At 34.5% G+C, this 25756-nt stretch overlaps 1 protein-coding gene across 6 annotated transcripts in view; it reads left to right on the top strand.

Moving 5' to 3' along the window:
• PDS5B (PDS5 cohesin associated factor B) overlaps positions 1–25756 on the top strand; it is a 184207-nt gene that overhangs the window by 156081 nt on the left and 2370 nt on the right. For 3 of the 6 annotated variants that reach the window (XM_012811602.2, XM_023519268.1, XM_023519269.1), the window contains 10 exons: positions 7890–8094; positions 10546–10660; positions 12480–12612; positions 12888–13007; positions 13983–14045; positions 14620–14765; positions 16918–17023; positions 22096–22535; positions 22632–22742; positions 25062–25200. In XM_012811602.2, the coding sequence (XP_012667056.1) occupies positions 7890–8094; positions 10546–10660; positions 12480–12612; positions 12888–13007; positions 13983–14045; positions 14620–14765; positions 16918–17023; positions 22096–22535; positions 22632–22742; positions 25062–25200 (1578 nt within the window). The remainder of the gene's footprint in view (positions 1–7889; positions 8095–10545; positions 10661–12479; positions 12613–12887; positions 13008–13982; positions 14046–14619; positions 14766–16917; positions 17024–22095; positions 22536–22631; positions 22743–25061; positions 25201–25756) is intronic. The other 3 variants (XM_023519272.1, XM_023519271.1, XM_023519270.1) reach the window with 3 other exon arrangements.

Genomic DNA, 25756 nt, shown 5'->3' with positions numbered 1-25756 from the left:
TTTCTTTAAACCATATGCCTATCTCCTCTTTTTAAACTTTCAAACCTCAAGAAAGTGTAATCAAAGTCTTTTTCTTTCTTATCCTCTCGTCCCTGTACATATTTTGGCATTTGCCTTGTTTTCCAGAACACCCTATTGCAGTCCTCAAGTCCAGTGATGTTATCAGGCTTCATTGTCCTTTCTGCATCATTTCACTCAGCTTATTGCTCCTTTATTCTTGAAAGTCTCTTGTTTGATTTCTGTCTCTTGATTTTTGTCTTTTTTGACTATATTTTCTGGCTCTTCTTCTTTCTCTTTAAATGTGTGTATTCTGTGAGGATCTGTCCAGGATTAGATTCAACACGTAGACATTCTTCTTCGGCCACCTCATGATCCATGTGAGTGGCTACTATATTAGCAACATTAAGTTTTTTAAAAATCTCTGATGCCACTTAAATGGGACAGATTGTTCAGACTTTTATACCATTGTATCATTTTTATTCATACTTTCTTAACCACTTTTTTTGCTATACCCATCATTAGCTTTCACCAAAGCTTACTTTATTTTTGGATAAATTTTTCTAATCATAGTTTCAATCAGATTATATTCTCTTTTTCAAAGAATAATTAGGGGCTCATGCTTGTAAAAATTGCCCATATATTTTATAACCTGGCATTCGAACCCCTCTGGTATTTAGTCCTAACTGCACATCTTATTTTGTTTGCTATCCTTTACCTACCCTCATTTTGGTGTAGCTGAATAATTTTCTTTTTCTTTTATGTGACTTGTACTTTGCTGCCTCTGATTTTATTCTTACCCTTTCATTTTTATACATCCAGCCCAACCCTTTCTGCTAATCAGGCTCAGGCACAACCTTTTTCACAAACAGCTCATATTCTTTTAGCTGAAAGTAGTCTCTTTTTAATTCTCTGGATTTTGTCTACAATTTTTGAGGTACATATAAAACTTTGCTTTGTGCTTTAGCTACTTAAATTCATGTGGTTTTGTTTATTTTTGAGTTGAGGCTCTTAAAAGGCAGTGTTGTATCTGGGAGGCCCTTGTCATGTATTTTAACAAAAAGTAAATTTAGAGGAATAGATACTCAACAATATGAATCTTAACATAATTTAATAATTACTTAGATTTTAGAATTTGGAACTTAGTTCATAAAAAATTTATACTGCTATGTGCTATAAATAGGTTCTAGGATGCCAAGATAAGTTAAGTCATTGCTTTAGTCCTCAGGAAGCTAACAACCTATTGGGAGAACAGAAAATAGTGTTGATTAGGACAATAATTCTGAGGATGAGTTGTATTAGAAAAGGATACTAAAAGTGAATTTACTTAAGGTAAATTACTTAGACTAAATTTAACTTAATCTAATTTAAAATTAATTTCATAGTCAGTAACGAGTAAAACCTTTGATTGGAACTTTACCTTTGGGGGCATCTTTGTACCATTAGATACCACCTGCTTTTTTTGTTGTGTTTAACCAGTTACTTTTTATAACCCTGTTGGTGAAAGTAACAAATATTTGCTTTTGTGAGTACATTTTCCTGATAAAATTATATTTACTTAATTTTAGTCAAAAAGATAGTCATCTTTACAAAAAACAAATCAAAGTCTTCCTCAATTTTAAGTAGCACCTTTTAAAATTCTGTATTCAAATGATTCTCTTGAAGTATCAATATGTCATCATTCCTGTCAATTTTTTTACTTCGGTTATATATTAGTTGCCTTGCCTGTGATTTGACAGTTCTCCCATGCCACTTTAATGACTTTTTGAAAATCTGCCTGCTGCTTTAATGATGATTCAAAGATTGACGTTGCAGTTAATTTGCATTGTGTTGTTGGATCCTAAATGATTAGGGAGAGGGACAAAAACATGGTCTTTGTTGAAGACACTGTCAAACTAATGGCTGGGCATGGTGGCTCAGTCCTGCAATCTGGAAGGCAGGCAGATCTCTTGAGCTCAGGAGTTTGAGAACAACCTGAGCAAGAGCAAGATCCTGTCTCTACTAAAAATAGGAAAAAAAACTAGCTGGGCATTTGAGGGGGGTCCTGTATTCCCAGCTGCTCAGGAGGCTGAGACAGGAGGATCACTTGAGCCCAGGAGTTTGAGATTGCTGTAAGCAAGGCTGGGGCCACTATGCTCTACCCAGGGTTACAGAGTGCAATTCTGTCTTTAAAAAAAAAAAAAAAATATATATATATACACACACACACACACACACACACACACACACACACACTGTCAAAGTAGGGGGCAGCAATAATATTTGAGTAGAGATTACTTGTTTTTGAGATAGGGTCTTGCCCTGCTGTCCAGACTCAAGTGTAGTGGGATCATCATAACTCATTGCAGCCACATACTTCTGGGCTCAAGTGATCCTCCTGCCCCAGACTCCTGGATAGCCAGGACTATAGGTGCATGCCTCTATGCCTGGCTAAGTTTTCTGTTTTAGTAGCAAGGGTTCTCATTCTTGCTTAGGATGGTCTTAAACTTCTGACCTCAAGTTATCCTCCCTCCTTAACTTCCCAAAGTAGTAGGATTACAGGTGTGAGCCACTGCACACGGCTGAGATTAATTTTTTAATGAATGGCATGTTCATTTATGGATACATTTGTGATATGTTGATTTTTACTCATTCAGTAGTATTTTCATAATAAATAGATAATGAAGACTCCTCTCCCCAATAGGAGTAAATATTGAGGAAAGAATAAGTTAATTTTAACTTTGTTGAGTGGGAGGGTAGATAATAGAAAATATTTCTGTGAAAGCCAAATTACGTCTTTGTAAGTTGGCATTTGTTATTAAAATAAACTTATAATAAAATTGAAGTGAAAGAAGATACACAAAACAAGGACTTAATAATAAAAGCAAGATATTATAACTGAGGTTTTTTAAAAACCTAAATGATCATTCGAAGAAATATTGTACGTAAGATGGTGTACATAAGGGTATGTTAATGTGAAACACACCATACCCAATTAATACTCTCCATTAATTGGTGGAGAGTAAGGTGTAATCATGAAGGTCTATATTCTGTGCCACTTTGAAAAGTTTGAATGGTAGTCCTCTCTTGTCTCTAGTTTTATTTATTTATTTATTTATTGGTTGTATCGCCCTCGGTAGAGTGCTGTGGCGCATCACACAGCTCACAGCAACCTCCAACTCACGGGCCTAGGTGATTCTCCTGCCTCAGCCTTCCGAGTAGCTGGGACCACAGAGGCCTACCACAATGCCCAGCTACTTTTTTTGTTGCAGTTTGGCCAGGTCTGGGTCCAAACCTGCCACCTTCCATACATGGGGCTGGCACCCCACCCACTGAGCCACAGGCACCGCCCTTATTTTTATTTTTTTAATATGTTTTTCCTTTTATTTAGTCGTATACACATAGATCATGAATACATTTATGCATATGTGGGATACAATGTGTTGATTTTTTATAAAATTTGGAGTGCTTACGTCAAACTAATTAATATAGCTTTCACCTCATTTAGTTAATTATTGTGTTAAGACATTTATGTTCTATACTTGATAATCGATTATAGAGCCCTTGCAATATGCTCCATAGGTGTGGTCCCACCATTTACCCTCCATCTATCAAACCTTCCCCCTCCCCCATTTTTCCCCTCCACTGCTCTCCTTCATCCTGGGCTATAGTTGTGATCTGTCTTTCACAAGAAAGTGTGAGTAATCATAAATTGATTTCATAAAAGTACTGAGTACATTGGATAATTTTTCTTCCATTCTTGAGACACTTTACTAAGAAGAATATATTCCAGCTCCATCCACGTAAACATAAAAGAGGTAAAGTCTCCATCTTTCTTAATGCTGCATAGTATTCCATGATATATATATACCACAATTTATTAATCCATTCATGGGTCAATGGGCACTTAGACTTCTTCCATGACTTAGCAATTATGAATTGAGCTGCAGTGAACAATCTGGTACAAATATCTTTGTTGCAAAGTGATTTTTGGTCTTTTGGTAATAGAGGAATTGCAGGATCAAATGGCAGGTCTACTTTTAGTTCCTTGAGTGTTCTCCAAACTTCTTTCCAAAAGGAACATATTAGTTTGCATTCCCACCAGCAGTGCAGAAGTGTTCCCTTTTCTCCACATCTACATCTATATCCGTTGTTTTGGGATTTTATTATGTGGGCTAATCTCGCTGGAGTTAGATTGATATCTCGAAGTGGTTTTGATTTGCATTTCTCTGACGATTAAAGATGATGGGCATTTTTTCACGTGTCTGTAGACCATGCACCTGTCTTCTTCAGAGAAGCTTCTGTTCAAGTCTCTTGCCCACAGTGAAATGGGATCACTTGTTCTTTTCTTATTAATAAGTTTGAGTTCTCTTTGGATTCTGGTTATCAGACCTTCATCAGAAACATAGCCTGCAAAAATCCTCTCCCATTCTGGGAGCTGTCTACTTGCTTTACTGTGTTCTTGGCAGTGCCAAAGCTGTTTAGTTTGATCACATCCCAGTAATGTATTTTTGGTATTGCTTCACTTGCCTGGGGGTTCTCCTCATAAAGTATTCTCCCAGGCCAATTTCTTCAAGTATTTTCCCTGCATTGTCTCCAAGAATCTTTATAGTTGCATGTCTTAAGTTTAAGAAGTCTTTTATCTAGTGAGAGTCAATTTTTGTTAGAGGTGTGGGTCCAGTTTCAGTCTTCTACAAGTCACTAGCCAATTCACTCAGCACCATTTGTAAATAGGGAATCTTTCCCCCAAATTATATCTTTGATAGGCTTATCAAAGATCAAATGACAGTAAGTGTCTGGGTTCATCCCTTGGTTCTCAATTCTGTTCCATACATCTACTTCTCTATTTTTGTGCCAGGACCATGCTGTTTTGATCACTGTAGATTTATAGTATAGTCTGAAGTCTGGTAGCATTTGTTTTTATTTCTAATGTCTTGGCTATTCGAGGTTTTTTCTGTTTCCATATAAAATGAAGTAGTAATTTTTCCAGATCTTTAAAGAATGACAGAGGTGCTTTAATAGGGATTGCAGTAAATCTGTAGGTTGCTTTGGGTACATTGAACATTTTAACAATGTTGATTCTTCCCAGCCATGAGCATGGTATGTTTTTCCATTTGTTAACATCTTCAGCTATTTCTTTTCTCAGAGTTTCATAGTTCTCTTTATAGAGATCTTTCATGTCCTGTTAGGTACATTCTTCCCAGATATTTTATTTTCTTTGACACTACTGTAAAAGGAATAGAGTCCTTGACTGGTTTTTCAGCTTGACTATTGTTGGTATATATAAATGCTGCTGATTTGTGAGTATTGGTTTTGTATCTTGAGATGCTGCTGTATTCCTTGATCACTTATAAGAGTTTTGTAGTTGAGTCCCGAGATTTCCCAGGTATACAATCCTACCATCTGTGAAGAGTGAAAGTTTGATCTCCTCTGGTCCTATATGGACCTATATGGATACCCTTGATTGCCTTCTTTTGCCTGATTGCAATGGCTAAGACTTCCATTACAATGTTAAAAAGCAGTGGAAACAGTGGGCAACCTTGCCTGGTTCCTGATCTTAGTGGAAATGTGTCAGGGCCTGTGACTGGCCAGGTCTCACACATGGCTTAACTAGGTTTCGGATGCAGACTGCTAAGCTATCTTGCTCAGGAACAATTTCTCTTAGGTGCCTGACAGCTGTCTACTTCAGCAGGAGAGAGAAGGAGAAAGTAAAGCAGTCTTAAGTCTTAGAAAGATAGATCTTAGTCTTTTGCAGAGTTTAGTAATTTTCAGCAGAGAGGTGCCATGCTGGCGTTCTGCAGGTAGGAGAGGAGACAGAGTCAGAGTAAGTGGGTCAGACTGCACATGCCCCCGACTACCTTCTCCAGCCTAATATAGGCTGATCTTGTGCCTCTCAACACCATAGGTGTAGAGACTGCCAATTAACCAATGCTCTCATCTCGTGAGCTCTCATGCTTGTTAGGAGAGCTAAACTCCGTCTCCATGCCCTTTTCACCAAGGTGTTCTATTATTGAGCTATATAGGTATTTCTCATAAGTCTCACTCCTCCTAGCCATAGGCTATATGTATGGGCTGCTACAAAAATGTTTTCAGTTTTACTCCATTCAGTATAATATTGACTGTGGGTTTGATGTAGATGGCCTCTATCAGTTTAAGAAATGTCCCTTATATACCTATTATCTTAGGTGTTCTGATCGTGAAAGGATGCTCGATATTATCAAAAGCTTTTTCTGTACCAATTGAGACAATCATATGGTCTTTGTTTTTTATTTTGTTGATGTGATGTGTTATATTTATGAATTTATATATATTGAACCAGCCTTGAGACCCTGGGATAAAACCCACTTGGTCGTAGTGTATAATTTGTTTGATGTGTTGCTGGATTCTGTTTGCTAGGATCTTATTGAATATTTTTGCATCAGTATTAGAGATATTCATCTGTTATCCCTAGTTTTAGTTACGTAACAAGATATTTTGAGAGACTGACCATATCCATATAACTTTTATTATAGTATAGTGTTAATAATTGTTCTATTTTATTATTAGTTATTGTTAATCTCTTATTATGCTTAAATAATAAACTATCGTGTATGTGTGTGTGTATATATAGGAAAAAACATAGTGTGTATATGTGTTTATGTACATGTACTATTCTCATTTTCAAACATCCTTATCCAGGAATGTATTTTCCATGGATAAGGGAGGAGTATTGAAGCTTAGGAAAAAATTCTGATCATCTATATGCCAGGTATTGCGTTAGTCTTATAAGACAAAGGTGCATAAGGACATAGCTCTTTAAGGAACTAGTACCAATGCGCAAGACAGAGAGAAACCAATCATTTTGATACTATATACTAGATTTATGCTGGAGATAGGTACAAAGGGTTGAGATAGCACAGAAGTAGATGCAGATTATGCACTGTTTTCTAGCAGATGCATGAGCTGTCTTTAAGGATGAGTAGGAGTTAGCTAGGAGAGTAAGGGTAGGTAGTTTAGGAGAGAGGAATAGTGTGAGGTAAACAGGTATATAGAGGGGTAATAAATAGCTTGGGTTAATAATAGGACTAAAATTAATTTGGTGTTCTCAGGGTAACTTCAGAGTTGAGTTCTTTCTTGCTATTTTCTTTTCTCTTCTGTTTTCTTTGCTTGCTTTCTTTTTTCTTTTTCTTTTTCTTTGTTTTTTTTTTTTTGAGACAGAGTTTCTCTGTGTCACCTTGGGTAGAGAGCTGTGGCATCACAGCTCACAGCAACCTCCAACTCTTGGGCTAAGGGATTCTCTTGCCTCAGCCTCCCAAGTAGCTGGGACTACAGGTGCCTGGCTTTTTTTTTTTTCTTCTCTTGGTTGTAGTTATCATTGTTGTTTGGCAGGCCCAGGCAGGATTCAAACCCGCCAACTCTGATGTATGTGGCTGACGCCAAGCCCTTCTTTGTTTTCTTTTCATGATGTCTTACTATGTCTGCCTCAGCCACCCGAGTAGCTAGGATTACAGGTGTGCACCACTGTGTCCAGCTAGAATTGTGCATTTACTCCGAATAGATTTTTCGGTGATAGAATGGAAATGTATAAACTGGACAGCAGTTTTATCTTGCTCAGTAAATGAAAAAACTGTATTATGAGATAGTGTTTAAGCTTTAAAGTTTTCTATCTTAAATTAGGATGGATTTTTATTTACAAGTATTTTCTATTTTAAAAGTACATTTATTTTCTCACACATGTAACTGGTTGTTATTAGGGCCTGGGTGAATACTACAGCTTTGAAGTTCACCTGAGTCGCAGCATCTTGTTTTTGTGCGCAATGAAGCAACAATTGTAGATTAACTTTTTCACCTTTCTTTAGTGTAGATTTCATATTTGAAGTTGTTATTCTCTGCTGCCACGTAGATAATAATCTGGAATAATTATGTCTTTGCAGGATGAATGCTATCAAGTAAGACAAGTATTTGCCCAGAAACTTCACAAAGGCCTTTCCCGCTTACGGCTTCCACTTGAGTATATGGCAATCTGTGCACTTTGTGCAAAAGATCCTGTAAAAGAGAGAAGAGCTCATGCTAGACAATGTTTGGTGAAAAATATAAACGTAAGACGCGAGTATCTGAAGCAGCATGCAGCTGTTAGTGGTAAGCATATAGGAAAATGAAAAGTACTCTTTTTCAGCCCGACAATTGTAGTTTTGTAGAATACAAAATGATACACTATTATTCATTAGCTCTAATAATAAATAATTTTAGGAAGTTAGTATTAAGAAGCTATCAACTGCTGTTCATTTGATATAGGTCATTTTAAAAATGTAAATACACGGGTATTTAAATATCAACCTGAGTTTCTTTAAATAAATGGCCAATGAAAATGGTGACATTGGAGATGCTTTTAATAGAATAGTAAAATTTGTACATCTATACAGATTATCCAAGTGCTGTCTTTTAGTTGAAAAAAGTATGTCTTTGATCTTTGTTCTTACCTGTAGCTGACATTAGTTTCAGTGCTTGTGTGTCTGCTTTTCATCTGCTCACTTTTATCCCATTGAGGTTAGTTGGTATACCTCATGACTTGTATAACAAACAGCATTAAAATCCATCCACTTACTCAAGTCAGAAATCAGAGGCTTCTTCATACCTTTTCCTCCCTCTCATTCATCACCAAATTCTGTTAATTCTTTCTCCAAATGTCTTGAATATCTATCCTCTACTCTCCTACTTGGCTGTATTTCACTTGGGTTTTTGTATATGCTACTGCTCTGTTGTAAGTGTTCCTTCTAATCCTACTATGCCATATTGCTATCTAAATTATCCTTCTAAAACAGATTAGATAGTATCACTTCCTTGCTTGAAATCCCTCTGTTGATTCTCATAGGATAAAGTTGAAATGCCTTAGCATGCTAGGTTTCATTTATAAGCTTTTTCTCTGTCCATGCCCTACTATGAATACTGTTATCTGTGTATTCTAGATTACCTGAAATTTGTGTAGCCATCTTTCTTCTCTGTTGTCAACGTTATCTGGAAATTGTCTGCCCCTTCCAGACAAACAAATAAATGAACAAACAGCAAGGAGTAAAGTGCTTTGCACCTTTTGAATCCTTTCAAATACAGTTTTGGTGTTACTGCTCTTTATAACCTCCTTTCTTTGTTTTCTTTTCTTCTCTTGGAAGAAGTGATGGTTCTGCCGTCACATCCTACCTGTGCCATTTAGTGGTTTTGTTTGGGCTGGCTATTTCATCTGTGCCTTAGTGTCCTTATTTGTAAAATTGGTATTATTGTACTCATTTCTTCTGATTATTGAGATATAAAAAATCATATACATAAAGCATGTGTCATAATGCATGGCCCAAAAAAGTGTTTGGTATGTGTTAGCTATTATTTTAGGGTACCTTTCGTTTTTTTTTTTTTTTTTTTTTTTTTTTGAGACAGAGCCTCAATCTGTCCCTATGGGTAGAGTGCTGTGGCCTCACAGATCACAGCAACCTCCAACTCCTGGGGCTCAGGCGAGTCTCCTGCCTCAGCCTCCCAAGTAGCTGGGACCACAGGCACCCGCCACAATGCCTGGCTATTTTTTTTTTTTTTGGTTGCAGTCACCATTGTTGTTTGGCAGGCCCAGGCTGTATTCGAACCCACCACCTTAGGTGTATGTGGCTGGCGCCTTAGCCACTTCAGCCACAGGCGCCGAGCCAGGGTACCTTTCACATTGAAGTATAGCTTCTGTCTTGGTTGGTGCTTAAGTATAAACTCTTCACCTAATCTTATTCATCCTTGTATTTTTAGATTCCAGCATAGGCCTAGAACATAGTTAAACCCTGAATTGTGAACCTTACTACTTTTTCTTTTGTGCCTGGCTTGAAATGAATGATATGCACAAACTGTTCTCTGGAAGTTCAGCAGTAGAAATAAAGAAAATTTGGTGCTTTATTGACACAAGTGATATATTATACACTAGATTAAACATCTAATTTCAATTTTTATTTTGAAAATAGGAAATATAAATGGAAATTGTCCAGAGTATAAATACAAGTGCTTTTACATACCCTTAATTAAACTTAGTTAGGATTCCCATTCTGACGTCTCTAACAGAACATGCTAATCTTAGCATATCAGAATATTTGAATTTAAACAAAAAAGATGCTCTTTTATAACAGATAGTGTCAAATTGTACTTTCTAATTTTGTGCCATACTGGCTGAAAGACTTACTAGAAGTTTTTAATTTTCCTCAGCAGCTTACAAGAGAAAATTAAATATTGAGGCAAAGTAGATCTTATGTCTCTCAGTCATAAATGTCATTTGTTTCAGTGACTTTTTCCATATGGATTTTAAACCTGAAATATTTGCCTTTTAGCCTCAGCCTATGCTGTGTGTAGTACACATTTCAATAGTGGACATGATGGATGAATGAATAAACTGTATAATGTATCACAGACCTCAACAGAGGATATTTCAATACATTTTTCTTATATTGTGATTAACTCTTGGGATACAGGACATACAGTATGAAAGCAAGAATGTCTAATATTTGGTTTTCTAACCTGGGTGTTTTTGTTTTATTGGTTTTTTCCTTTTTCTTTTCTTTTTTTCTTTTTCAGAGAAATTATTATCTCTTCTACCAGAGTATGTTGTTCCATATACAATTCACCTTTTGGCACATGACCCAGATTATGTCAAAGTACAAGATATTGAGCAACTTAAAGATGTTAAAGAGTAAGATTTTTCCATCCCATTTTCATGTTTTGTGAAAGTTGTTTTTTCTCCTTAATGCTGATAATGGGATCTCAATTAGTTTATGGATATATTTTATTTGGGGATATTAGAGGTGCTTTCATTTATTTGCTCTCTTATTTGTCTTTTTTAATAACATCTCTTCATTTTACATTTTTAATGTAATTTCCTAAGACTTAATTAAGCATAATTACTGTACTTCTGTTTCTCTACCCGTCTGGCATTTCTTTTCTATTGAAGTAATCCATTAAAAGTTTCCATTTCATTCTTTATCTTTTCCTACTTCCTTCTGAAACTATAGATTTTTTATATAAGTTGAAGCAATATTCTCCTTTACTTATGTAGTAAGCATATTTTTTCTTCACAGTAACTGTTTTCCACCAGAGGAATAGAAAATAGTCTAATTTAGTTATGGGCCAAGTTTATAACTAGAGAAGTACTCTCACTTAAAATTTTATTAATGTTTCTCTAAGTAGAGTTTATGGCATTTGTACTTTTTTCAAAGATTATTGAAAACACAATACATGTCAGAGTTTAGAATGGGAAAATGTAGTAAGTTTGAGACCCTGGTCCTCTTTCTGTTACAATAAAAATTGTAACAGATGTTTCAATTTTTTTTTTTTAATTGTGATTAACTCTTGGGATACAGTAAATACAGTATGAAAGTGAAAATGTCGAATATTTGGTTTTCTAACCTGTGGTTTTGAATCAATTAATTTATTATGCCTTACCTCCCTATTAAAGGAAAAAAAAGAAAATCCTTAGTTTCTTAATACATAGAGATATTTTCCATATTTGAGATATTATCTCAGGAGAAAGAAATTAAATTATTACTACTCATGGCAAGGGAAAAAGCAATTACTCTTTTTTTTGCCACAGTTTTCATTTTGAAAAATAAAAGCATTTAGTTCTCCCAAATTGAGTTCTATGTTAAAATGACTATAGTAAAAATGTCTAGCCATATCTCTGTATCAGAGAACATTTTTTTTTTTAAATAGAGAAAATAACTTTAGGAATTTACTATTTTTGGCTATATTTCTAAATTGCCCCAGTATAGCCATGAGTAATTAATTGCCATTCTACCAGAGAGCCACCCTAGAAACACATATCCTGTACTTGAGATTTTGAAGGTTATTTCTGTTCTAAAATAATACTTTAGTTCACATTTCTCTCTTCCTTCTTCCATGACTTTTCTCCTTTGTGTATCAACTACAGCCCTGTCACTTTCTCTCTTTATATTACATAAACAAAACATGTTTTATTTTTTACTGCATATTTCATATAATTAACTTTAAAACTACTATGCTACTGAAACTTTTAAATTTTTCCTTCATTAAGCAAAGTCAGCACACATGGTTGTCAACGATGACTTTTTCTTCTTTATTGCTAAAGATGCTTAACTATTTAATAAGATAGTTATATTCTCTTGAAGACTTCTCATCAAGACTACAATTGGTCTTGAATATCCAAGGCCTCACTTGTTTAGGCAGTCTTTACTTCCTGTGACAGCTACAACTATGACTTCATTCTTCCCACTATTTATTTCTTTTTTAACCTGCTTCCTTGGAGAAATTGAATTAAACTTTAAAAAGGGACTGAGAAGCTCATGTCTGCATTGCTGACCTGTTGTTATATGTATGTGTGATACATCCTTTTCCCTTTCTGGTTTGTAGCTTGTTTATTTTTAATTTTTTTCCTCTTAAGAGTTATGATCTAGGTTCATTATATTTAGAATTTATTTATCTTTATTTAACAAAGGTTATTTTTCTATTGTGTTTCTTTTTTTCTTGTTTTTTCTTAGATGTCTTTGGTTTGTTCTGGAAATACTAATGGCTAAAAATGAAAATAACAGTCATGCGTTTATCAGAAAAATGGTAGAAAATATTAAACAAACAAAAGATGCCCAAGGACCAGATGATGCAAAAATGAATGAAGTATGTGATTCTTTGTGAATAATTATGGTTTTGTGTTGATTTAAACATTTTGGTATAAGGTATGAAACAAAAATGGTATTTATAGACATTAAATGTTTTTTCTATTTAGTATTTTATTGGTAGTAAATAATAAACTAGTGAAAACATAGCTTACACTGGCTATTGCTTTTATTAATTTACTATTTAGACTGGATGCATGTTCTAGAATTATTTCTAATTTTCAGAGTCTAGGCTGCCTACTTAAGTGCCTAATTTTTTTTAAAATACCATTGCAGAAACTGTACACTGTGTGTGATGTTGCCATGAATATCATTATGTCAAAGAGCACTACATACAGTTTGGAATCTCCTAAAGACCCAGTCCTACCTGCTCGTTTTTTCACTCAACCTGACAAGGTAGTTACTTTAAAATTTGTTTGTATACATTGAAATAAAATGTACTCTTCAAGCACTAGGTTTTGAGAAGATGAAGAAGGATCAGTATCAAAAGCTATTCTCCTGCTGTTGGCCTGGAAAGATTGTCAATGAGTCTTAAAAATGTGGTTCAAGACTAAAATAATGGGCCAAATTGTAGAACACAAGTAAGGATCAGTGATTAACTAGGATGATCTCGTATTTATGTTCAGTCTAAAAACACAGGCAAAATGTGATTAAAGCATGTAGATTTGTGGATTAATGGCCATTGTCCAAAATAGGAAGGAGAATGCTGATATTGTTTGGCGTTAAAAGGTCTTTGCTATGATGTAAAATTGGTATGATGAAAGACGTTTAGAACAGACATTGGAACAAGCCCAAGACCCTGCTCTCCCAAACATTCGAGTTTATGAGATATAAAAGGTGTTTGCCACATTCTTCTTACTCCCTCATAGTTTATCTGAAAGCACTGAGTAACAGAGCCTGGAAACTACCACTGACCTCTTTTTTGTTTGTTCGTTTGTTTGTTTTTTAAGTACAATGGCAATTAAAGTCTTACCAGTATATAGAGATTTGGAACAGCCTTTCAATTTGTCTTAGTAGCTAAAATGACTGTTACTAAGGATTCACCTTTCTCTGAGCAAGATAACAAGAAAATATGTGGTCTCTTACCTAGAGGGTGTTACTATAGAAGCATGTGTTTTTTGATGTGCTCTTAGAGCTCTAATCTAGAGCTCCAATAGATTTTGTTAATATTGGAGTTGGTAGCAGATTAGTTTCAGCTTATTACAGTAGTTAAAATCAATGACTAAAATTTTGTGTTTCAGCTCATATAAAGTGTGTACTTCATTATGTACTTTAGAACAAAAACTGCTCTGTACTTCGTTGCCTTTTGAACCACTTCATAGATACAGTGTTTTAATATTCACTGACTACTTCTTTTTCCCTTGCTTATAGAATTTCAGTAACACCAAAAATTATCTGCCTCCAGAAATGAAATCGTTTTTCACTCCTGGAAAAGTACGTTTTGAGAATCATTTTAACTTTTATGTGGTAGTTTATTTTAGTGTGAATATTGGCATATTTGAAGAAATACTTTGTATTTCTTTAAAACTTTGTGTATTTTAAGGTAGAAAGTACAATTATTAGTGATTTCCCGTTTACTAGTAAGAAATAATTATATTTATTAAATAGATGTAAGCTGAGATATACAGACTTTTTAGCTTGTAATAAAGCCCATAGAGACCTTGAACCTTAGATTTTTTATCCTAACATCAAGATAAAAATCTTAAAATAGAAAGCATCGTTTTGTTCTTCTATAGCAAGAATGTGATTATCTGTTTTCCATATTGAGTATACATTACTTTTTTTTCTTTCTGTGTAAGCCTTTTCCTCCAAGTAAATTGAAACTAAACTACATAGTTTTTAATTTGTTCAAGTGGTGTTCAATTTATAATTCTTATTTTGCTTAAGGATTGGGACATTTTTCACGATTTGTATGTAAATATCTTGGCAGAGATGTTATTTATGGTTCTTTACATGTAAGTTACTTTGGCTTTTCCAAATAGAAAGAGATGTACATTTCTCATTTCAGCCTAAAACAACCAATGTTCTAGGAGCTGTTAATAAGCCACTTTCATCAGCAGGCAAACAATCTCAGACCAAATCATCACGAATGGAAACTGTAAGCAACGCAAGCAGCAGCTCAAATCCCAGCTCCCCTGGCAGAATGAAAGGGAGGTGAGTATAGAAGAAGTATCACACTTCACATTTAGAATTCCAACAAGACTGTGAGATCTAAAGTAATATAAGCCAAAACATTTGATGTCAGTGAGTGGAAGTGAGCACATAACTTTCCCATTTAGCATTGGTAGTCACAAGTTTATTTGCTTGCTTATTTTGGATGGGTACTCCATCTTAGCCTTTCATACGTTAGCTTCTTGGGTCTGTGTTAGTACGCATAAACCTGTTTCTAACTTCAGTGTCAGGCATTTATAAAACTCTTAAAATTGTGGTACATCAACTCAGCGCCTGTGGCTCAATGGCTGGGGCACCAGCCACATACACCAGAGCTGGTGGGTTCGAACCTGGCCCGGGCCTGCCAAACAAGAATGACAACTACAACCAAAAAATAGCCAGGCGTTGTGGCGGGTGCCTATAGTTCCAGTTACTTGGGAGGCTGAGGCAAGAGAATCGCTTAAGTCCAAGAATTGGAGGTTGCTGTGAGCTGTGATGCTGTGGCACTCTACTGAGGGCGACATAGTGGGACTCTGTCTCCAAAACAAAAAAAAACAAAAAAATTTGTGATAGACCTATACAGTGGAAAATGTAGTCATTAAAAATGATGAAGTCTGTCTTAATATGGAAGAATTTCTACAATACATTATTGAATGATAAAGGCAAAGTGTATAAAACGTTATTATGGTATCTTTAAGTTTTGAAAAGGGATTTATATTCATATTTATGTATGCATAGAAAGTTTTTTGAAGAAATATACAAAATCTTACCAGTGTCTATGATAATCTAGTGTAGGACAGAAATTATTTTATACTTTTTGGTATAGTTTGAATTTCTTTTCACCATGTACATGTATAAACTCTCATTTAAATAGTTTTTGAAAGATTCTTGACATTTTTTTAACCTTTGACCAATCTCTGTTGTTACTTTTTTTCCCTCTGAATTTCACGTGTTAAGAAGGACTCTTTCTTTTCTAATGAGCTAGGTATATTTGAGAGATCAGCATGCTTAGAGAATAGGCCTAAGGGGAAAATGACAAGAGGGGAGTTGAGAGGCAGATTATGTTTGGACAGTGTGAACCATGGTAAGATTTTGAATTTGATTTTACGTGCAATTAGAAGATACTGTCACGGGGTCTAGTGGTATAATTTGTGCTTTAAAGCAATTCCCTGGATAATTTGTGCAGAATGTGCTATATAGGAGCTAAAATTGAGATAGAAAAACCAGTTAGAAGTCAGTTAATAATATAGAGAAGGGAGAAAGAGTCAAATTCTGGATTTATTTTGGTTTTGGATCCAAATGGTCTTGTTGATGGATTGATTAGATGTGAATATTTAGGGAAAGGGAGGATTTAGGGATCCTAAATTCCTAAAAAATGGATAGATGATGGTGCCATTTACTGAGATGTAGAAGCCTTGAGGAGGAAAGGGCTGTGTGTTTATATGTGTTTGTTTGAAGGAGGTGGGGGAAAGAAAAGTGTCCAAAAGACTATTCAGGTGCCTACTAGAATTTCAATTGAAGTATTGAGCAGACAATTGGGTATGTGAGCTTAGAACTTAGGATGGTTGGTCTAGGGATTGAGATTTAGGGTTCAACAAATTATAAATGGCTTTAAGAACCAGTTAAAGATGAGACTGCCTAGGACAAATCCCTGGACCTTTAGACCCGTACATAAGAGCATGTGCTGTTAATTTATTTAACAAGTAAAAGATTTATGCTTACTTGCTATCAGGGAAAGGTAGTCAGTAAATAATAAATGTAGTAACTATGGTGTGTTAGAGGGTGTTAATACACAATGGTGCTACATACACAATGAAAAAGTGGATAGGGCAGGTTGTAGAATAGACCAGTCTAACTTACCAACAAAAAGAAATGTTACCTTGTTCTTTTTTGGCTCCCTAAAATAGCATTTTAGTTTTAAAAAGACTTAGGGAAAAAAAACAATATTATATATGTGTGTGTTCTTTTAATTTTCCTACTATATTAAACGCCCTTCATTGCTTACTGATGTGGTGCTAATATGGTAGAATAAAACTGATTGATTTTTGAAAAGAATGAAACTTTTCCCCATAAAGCTGTAAAGCTACACCAGGGAAAGAAAGAACTGTTAATGTTATCTGATGGTAATAACAATTATAAATGTCTATATTGAAAGGCTTGATAGTTCTGAAATGGATCACAGCGAAAATGAAGATTACACAATGTCTTCACCTTTGCCGGGGAAAAAAAGTGACAAGAGAGAAGACTCTGATCTTGTAAGGGTGAGATGTTATTGATTTTATAGTAATATTAATAATTTTGCTCTATAAATAGTATTTTTTATACTGAAACCAGTTAATATTACTGTCAAATTTGATTCTCTTTTAGTGGTTTTAATTACAAATTGAGTTTATAATTATCCTCTACTACTATGTATGAATCTCTGTGCTTCTTATCATTATGATAAGTAATCTTAATTCTGTCTTGGGAATCACACATGCCAATTTCATACTCACAACTACTTATTTTTTTGTTTTGGGGATTTTGAGGTTTTTTGGTTTGTTGTTTTAAACACAGTATGTTTAGATTTACCCACAGAGAATGGGAATGGAACAAGAATCCTTCAAGGCCTACTCTATGTAGTTAATTTCTTGAGCTTTTTACTGTATAGGCTTCTAGTAAAGGTAGGAATGCTGAAGTTCTCATAAAGTTCTTATTCAGCTTCTACATTTTTTATGTTAATGGTAAATTTTGTGATAGATACAATTTGTAAATGTCATTCGAAGACAGATTTGGTATTTCGGTATCGGTACAGAATACAGTTATGTATTCTAGCACAACTCAGTGGACTTAATAATTAGACTCATTTTGACTTTTCAGTTCAGCTTCTAACCATTTCTTGAATAAATAGGCTCTCTGGATCAGTTTTCGTATCTGTAAACTATGTATACCTCATTGGTTGAGTTTATCAGAATAAATGATTAGCCTAAATGAATTGTTAGTCCTGTTTTGTTGTTTTATAATGATTTATACTTTTGATTAATGGTAATCAGAATGATAAAAGTTGAAGTGTTTGAATCAGTTTGATTAATAGAGGTAGGTAGGGTATTAACAAAATTACTTTTACATTCTCTTCTCTTCATGTTTTCTTCCACTGCTCCAGTATTACATATCTCAAGGTTGTATTCTTCAGAAAATTGTTTTGTCAGATTGTTTCTCTTTCCACTTAGAAAAAAATTATCTGGCTCGGTGCCTATAGCTCAACCGGCTAAGGCACCAGCCACGTACACCTAAGGTGGCGGGTTCGAATCCCCAGCCCGGACCCGCCAAACAACAATGACGGCTGCAACCAAAAAATAGCCGGGCGTTGTGGCGGGCGCCTGTGGTCCCAGCTACTTGGGAGGCGGAAGCAGGAGACTCGCTTGAGCCCAGGAGTTGGAGGTTGCTGTGAGCTGTAATGCCATGGCACTCTACCCAGGGGGACAGCTTGAGGCTCTGTCTAAAAAAAAAAAAAAAAAAAAAAAAAAAAAAATTATCTGAAATTTTTACCAGATGCTTACTACATATGCTATAAATTGTGATGTTTGGTGGCAGTTTAAAAAATTCACCTAAGCAAAATTAAAAGTTGATCATTTAGCCTGCAAGGAATCTTGTTATCCGAATTTACAAAAAGAATCCTTGCATTGGAAAAGCTATTTATGTCTTCTAGTCCTAGTTCTTACTGAGTGCAAAAATTCCTTCATTATCCATGAGAGTTGGTCACCAGGTGCTTAAAAGTACTTAAATAGCTCATGATCTCTTATTTGTTAGAAATGTCAGCTAGGTCAGTTACATCCACACCTATTTCTACATCCTGTCCCCCCCCATAACTCCCACAAAAGCTGAGAAACACAGTTTTTATTAATTCTTAATATTTGTTATTAGAATAATTTGTTATTCTAGATCTACTTCTACCTTTTAGATCAATAAAAAGCAAAGTCTTTGTCTGAGACAGTAGTTAAGGATTTCTTTTTCTTTTGAGACAGACTCTCACTTTGTCACCCTTGCTATAGTGTCCAGATATCATAGTTTCCAGCGACCTCAAACTCTTGGGGTCAAGAAGTCCTGTTGCCTCAGTTTTTCATTTTTGGTAGAGATGGGGGTCTCATTCTTGCTCAGGGTGGTCTCAAACTCATTGACCTCAAGCAGTCCACCTGCTTCGGCCTCCCAGAGTGCTAGGATTACAGATGGTAAGCCACCATGCCAGGCCTAACAGTTTCAAATTTCTGAGCTCTTGAGATTTATTTGTATACAGTCAGTCCCAGGTTACGAGCAAGATAGGTTCTATAGGTTCTTACCTTGAAGTTGTGTGTAGATTGGAACAAGTACATTTACCTACTACCTGTAGAATTCTCTGTTCGTTGGGTGTTTGTAACTGAAGAACTTACTGTAATAGCCCCAATTGGGAAGTATGAGTTGTATGTAAGTTGGATGCTTATAACTCAGGGACTGCCTGTAATTGTAATAAAGGCCTTTTGCTATCTGTTGTGGCATGGATAGGGTATAACATTGGGTGTAGAGGTGCTAGAAGAACCTTTTTAATAAGCTAATTTTAACGGAAGTACCCTCAAAGAGATGAGCTTTATGAGTCACAAGTTCAATTTAAAGACCCATAGATTATAGTGAAAGAGTATGGCTTCACCTTGAAATTTTGCTGCAAAGGAATTACTCTCTACACACACTTATATTCAAATACTTAGCTTTATAAATAACATTTCCTCCTATTTCCTATTCCCAACTTTGGTTTTATACTCTACTTTTAGAATAATGTAGTACAGAATGAAAAAGAAATTAGAGATTATGGTATTTGAGGAAATTGGATTATTTTATGGTTTTATAGACAGTGGATTTCCTATTTACCACCATCCTTTTCCAACGTATGAAGGCATTCAACCACCTTTCTAGATCTTTGAACATCAAAAAGAATTATATCATTTAAAGTTAGATGTGACATTTTAAATTTAATTTAATTTTAATATTTCTTTCATCTTTCAGTCTCTGAATAACAACAGTTAATTTTTACTCTTTTCACAGAAACTCTAAATAAATACTAAGAAACTACTTCCAGTCATTTATAGATCTTTCCCCCAAATGTAAGGATAGTTTAAAGTTAATCTTTTAAATTAATATATTAAATTAATAAACCAAATGAGAAAAACAAAAACAAGATAATTGCAGATCACTCTAAAAGACATGCCTAACACTTAAAATCTATTCTTGACAGATATGAAATCTTAGTAAACTAGTTCCAGAAGGATACTTGCTTAACATGCTAAAAGTTTTACCTGTTATTTAAAATTGTTTTAGTATGGTTGACCAGTTCAAGACACAAAATAGAAGTTAGAGGTGTAACAATGCAAAAGAGGAGACAAAGTCTTTGTTATTTTTGTAGTCTTAGAAAAATCATAGAAGCAATTGAAAAACTAAGAATGCAGCATGATATCCATATGTGTGTATGTAACTAACTTTACTCTGGTAATTTTATTTTATATCAGTAAGCATTTGTGGGAAAGGGAATTTTCTTCATTACAGTAATAACTACAACAACAAAATTACATAGATGAGATAGACAGAGTGACTGATGGATTTGAGCATAACCTTAAAAAGAAATAGGGGAAACCTATGTGGAGAAAAATCTCAAAACTGAAATACATAGAAGGCTTGAAAAAGGAGAAATTCCATACTCCTTCATGGGGAAAAGGAATAAAAAGAGATGACAGTTCTAAATGAATATAAAGTTGTAAAATTCCAGTGTGATTTTTGTTTTAAATTCCTATGGAAGAATAAATGGATATAAAAATGAGTAGGATGGAAATAATAAAAGATAAGATGAGCCCTTCTAAACACATTTATTTATAATTAAGAAAATATTGTGCTTCTGTTATAATGGCCCAGAAACCTTCTTTTCTCAAAACATAATACAAGATAAAGGAACCATTACAAGTCATTGATTCTAAAATGATTAGATGTCTCTTTGGGGATGTGGAAAAATAGTTTAGCACCTCATCTTACATCCACTAGTGTCTTAGCTTGGGCTACCATAACAAAGTACCATAGACTGGGTGGCTTAAACAGTAGAAATTTATTGTCTTACAGTTATGGAGGCTAGCAGTATAAGATCAAGGTGCCAGCAGATTCCGTTCCTGGTGAGGGCCCTTTTCCTGGCTTATAGATACCACCTTCTCACTGTGTCCTCACATCAGAGGCAGGAAGGAGGAACATACACAAGCTCTCTGGGTGTTTTTTTATAAAAGCACTAATCCCATCTTGAGGGCCACATCCTCATGACCTCATCTCAACCAAATTACATCCCAAAAGTTCCATCTACAAATATTACATTGAGAGATTAGAGCTTCAGTATATGTATTGGTAGCGGGGAGAGGAGAGGGAACAATTCAGTCCATAACATGTGGGAAATAACATCCAAACATATACTAAAGAGTAGAAGAATGTAAATAAAAACACTGAGACTCCAGTATACAGAGTAGGCAAAGGACACAATTCCAAGTACATAATTAGGCAGTTCACAAACAGGAAAAGCAGTGACAAACTACAGAAAAACTACTGATTTTTATTGTTTTCTTTTTCCTGATTTTTAACTTTGTATAAGCATTCACACAATACTCTTCATTCTTAGGTTCTTGGAGAATTTCTTCAGTCTTCATCTGCTGGTTTACACATAAATTCTCTAATATAGACCAGGATTTTATTCTAAATTTGTAAGCCACTGAACTTTAAAATTTTTTTGTTTTAGTTTTTAATTGTATGTAGAGAGTAGTATCTCTGATTCAGAAGTATTTCCAAAATTTTTAATAAATGAAGAATATATTTGACTTTTGTATCTTGAAATCTCCATTTATAAAGTAAAAATAGTTTTTTATGATGTAAGCATGATACATATACGTAACTGATATTTTGTGTCTTATGTACTGTGTGATAAAATAAGAATTACTTAAATTGACTCTCAAAACATACTTTAGTATAATGTTCCTGGAGGACCAGACATTGAATTCAGAATTTTCTTTTTATGAAGTGGGTTTTCTCTAAAATGTATAACTTAATAAGATACTGATCTTGAGAGGTTTCCTTAAAAGATGCTAGCTTAAAAGTAAGAATGAAAATTTACCCTCTTACCCCAGAGAATTTTTTTAATTAAAGACTGTTATAGTAAATAGTTATGATTCTAATGTATTTAAGAACTATTTGCTTCATTTAGGTACATATTTATGATAAAAACGGATAAATGTTTTTATCTTATTCTTCAAAATGTGCATACTAACAATTTTATAAATTGTGATGTATTTCTGCCCCTTAGTCTGAATTGGAGAAGCCTAGAAGCCGTAAGAAAACACCCATAATAGACCCAGAAGAGAAACTGGGTATGGATGACCTGACTAAGTTGGTGCAGGAACAAAAACCTAAAGGCAGTCAGCGAGGTCGGAAAAGAGGCCATACAGCTTCAGAATCAGATGAACAGCAGTGGCCTGAGGAAAAGAGGCTTAAAGAAGATATATTAGAAAATGAGGATGAACAGAACAGTCCACCAAAAAAGGGTAAAAGAGGCCGTCCATCAAAACCTCTTGGTGGTGGTACACCAAAAGAAGAGCCAACAATGAAAACTTCCAAAAAAGGAAGCAAAAAAAAGTCTGGACCTCCAGCAGTAGAGGACGAGGAAGAAGAAGAACGACAAAGTGTAAATACAGAACAGAAATCAAAAAGCAAACAGCACCGGGCATCAAGGAGAGCACAACAGGGGTGAGTGTGTGTAAATCTAAGCTACGTATATAAATCATATATAAATGTATTATAAATCATAATTTGATGCTATCCACATTTGGGTCTTCCCCAAAGCAGAGCAGAATCTCCTGAAACTAGTGCAGTTGAATCCACACAGTCCACACCACAGAAAGGACGAGGAAGACCATCAAAAACGCCATCACCATCACAACCAAAAAAAAATATGTAAGTTATAAATAATACTAAATTTCAAACCCATTTCAAATTATTTTGCAAAAAGTTCATAAACTTATAAACATTCATATTGCTATGTTTAAATTCCATACATGTAGCCCCATTACACCAAGTAAGAAGATGTTTATAAACTTACCTAGGTGATGATTGATGACCCAGTTAACCTCCTGATAACATAGGTCTAGAAAAATCTTTATAAATGAATACCAAATAGTTTATTACTTCCTGTATAGACATTATGGTATCTAAAGAAATGAAAAGAGGGGCAGCGCCTGTGGCTCAAGGAGTAGGGTGCCCACCCAGCCCCACCCAAAACTGAAAAAAACAAACAAACAACAAAAAAAAGGAAATGAAAAGATATTGTAAAATAATTACCACACGTTGACCCTGAGGTTGCCTTGTCATTCCATGCTGCAGTTTTTCTTCGTGTTTCTCATTAGCACCTTTTCCTTTTTAAAAAAACAGGTTCCGTACTTCTGCTTTTATTCTTTGAACATATGGTAGGAAAGTAACATGGATTTTTTAAAATTATATTTGTAGAAATTAGCACATGTCAATCTCAAGTTTTTGATATCTTCATTTTGTCTTCTGACCTAATTAATTTATTTGTATATTTACATATGGTTTTAGATGTTCACAGAAACATGTTTATTAAGACAGATGTTCAACAAATCTGTACCAAACATTACTAATGTCTCAAGAGCATCAATGCTATAATTTGTAGATTTGGCAGTATATTTTTCTCAGTTGTGTAAGTGAAATAGAATAGCATGGCCTGTTAGTCAGAAATATTTCACACTTTTTCTGAGAGTGGTTACAGTAATTACATCAGTGGCTTAACTTTTAAAAGTTGCCAACACACCTTGGTTAAATACTCTACTATCTTATTGTTTTTCCCGTTCCTGTGTATTCCACAGGAAGAGGAAAAGTTACCTGAATGTCTAGCTGGTACTTTATGCCTTCTTCAATATAATTTTTCTCTCAGGTTAAAAATAAAGGTAAGTACATTTTTGTGGCAGCTTCACACATGAATGTGTTCGGATTCAACTAGAGAGCACCACTGTTTCTGAATAAAGTATTCTTAAAGAATATGAAACACCCAAAATGTAGCAGGAAAATAACAAACCTCATAACTTTGATTTGTTTATTTGGGGGCATTACAAAGTTAAGGGCTTAATTTATTGTTATCTCTTAAAATTAATTACACATATCCTATGAATGTTCTAAACCGAACAAGTTATTTCTCTTAAAAAATAACCATACAAAAGGAGATTCTGTGCTCTTTCTTGGAAGCCTATTTTTCCTTCACTGGGAAAGTCTTTTTTTAGAGCTAATACATAAAATACGTTAGGATTTGTCTGTTTTCTTGTTCTGACCTCAGTGGAATCTCAAGAGATTGTCATTATTTTCCTTGTAAATTTCTATAGTTTCTTCCATGAATCCTGAAAAACTGAACCACATAAAAAATTGCTTAGTTTGTATATGAATTGAACAGTACATATTTTGGATTGTTTATAGAATCTATGTTTGTGATTTTAAAAATTAATAAATATTTATCAAGAAGAGTCCATTTGATTAGATGTTGCTATTAACATATTTTTGATACCTCCTGTGTTTGAGAGAGTTCTAGGTACTAGGGAACGTAGTGGCACAAAACAGACTTGATTCTTTTCTTCTTAGTCCTTACCATGTAGTCATTAAATAATCACATATAATATGGAATTATGAATTGTGATATGTGCCCTGAAGGAAAAATTTAGGATACTATGTAAGAATGTAATGAGAGGATTGATGAGTTGTAATTTTCTCTTTGGAAAGGAACAATGAGTTGATTACTTGAGAATAATAGAGGATGACAAGCAGAGAGTAGAGACAGGAACACTAATGGATAGAACCTTGTGTTTGAAGTTTCTGAAGAGGAAGAATCTTGGCAAAATCAGAGAGCTAAGGAAGTCAAATCTATAAGTCCAGATAAGACTAATATACTGTTTTCTGCTCAACGCAGGAAATCTGTGCAGTAGACATAGATGCCTTTTACTGAGTGAGGAAAGATGAAAGGAAGAGCGAATTTGGGGCTATGTTTTGAAATCATTTATCATATGGTCTCAGTCACACTTATTTTTGTTACTTGGTAGATCTTTGTAGGTAAGATTATGTGATTAAACACTGGTTTAGGGTTCCAAATACATAAAAAAAAATTCTTAAGTGATTTAGGGCAAAAATGACAAGAGAATTCATGACATTTGAAGCATGAGGTAATCTATTTAAAGATTGGAATGTTCTTTTTATTTTACATGTGTTTTACTCTAGCCGTGTAGGACGCTCCAAACAAGCAGCTACTAAAGAAAATGATTCAAGTGAAGAAGTAGATGTGTTTCAGGGTAGTTCTCCTGCCAATGATGATATTCCACAGGAAGAAACAGAGGAAGAAGAAGTTTCTGCAGTAAATGTATGTGTTTATTAATGTGTCATGTGATGTAGTACCGGTTATAAAAATAAGAGTTGGTACACATCTGGGTTAGTCTATTTAGTGTTTACTGTTTTTTACAAATCTAAGTATTTATGTATTTTTCTTAAATAATTTGTAGTGTCATTTCATCTACTTGCTTGGATAATGGAGAAAATCTCTTTTATGGAAACCAGAAACTTTTTTTTTTATTAGATCATAATTGTGTACATTAATTCTATCATAGGGTACAGTGTGTTGCTTCCATATGCAGTTTGGAATACTCTCATCCAACTGGCTAACATAGCCATCATGTCTTTCTCATAATTGTTGTGTTAAGACATTTATATTGAACAGATGTCGCTTAGTGAAAGTGTAAAATGTCATGTCTAAACTGAATGTAGAAAAGTACACTTAAGCACTTAAGTTGTACCTTGATTTTAGACACTGATATGTTTTGATACCTTTTAAGTATATACTATTGTTTATGTTTTATAACTTTGTTTGATATTTCTGTCTGAGTTTTACAGTAGAAACTAGAAGTTAGTTCCAAAGAGTA

Source organism: Otolemur garnettii, unplaced genomic scaffold (genome assembly GCF_000181295.1).
Source record: "Otolemur garnettii isolate 467f Iridium unplaced genomic scaffold, OtoGar3 scaffold00167, whole genome shotgun sequence".
In the NCBI taxonomy this organism is placed as follows: Eukaryota; Metazoa; Chordata; class Mammalia; order Primates; family Galagidae; genus Otolemur; species Otolemur garnettii.
The sequence above is the reverse complement of the archived record's forward strand: the minus strand, read 5'-3'. Positions and strand labels throughout refer to the sequence as shown.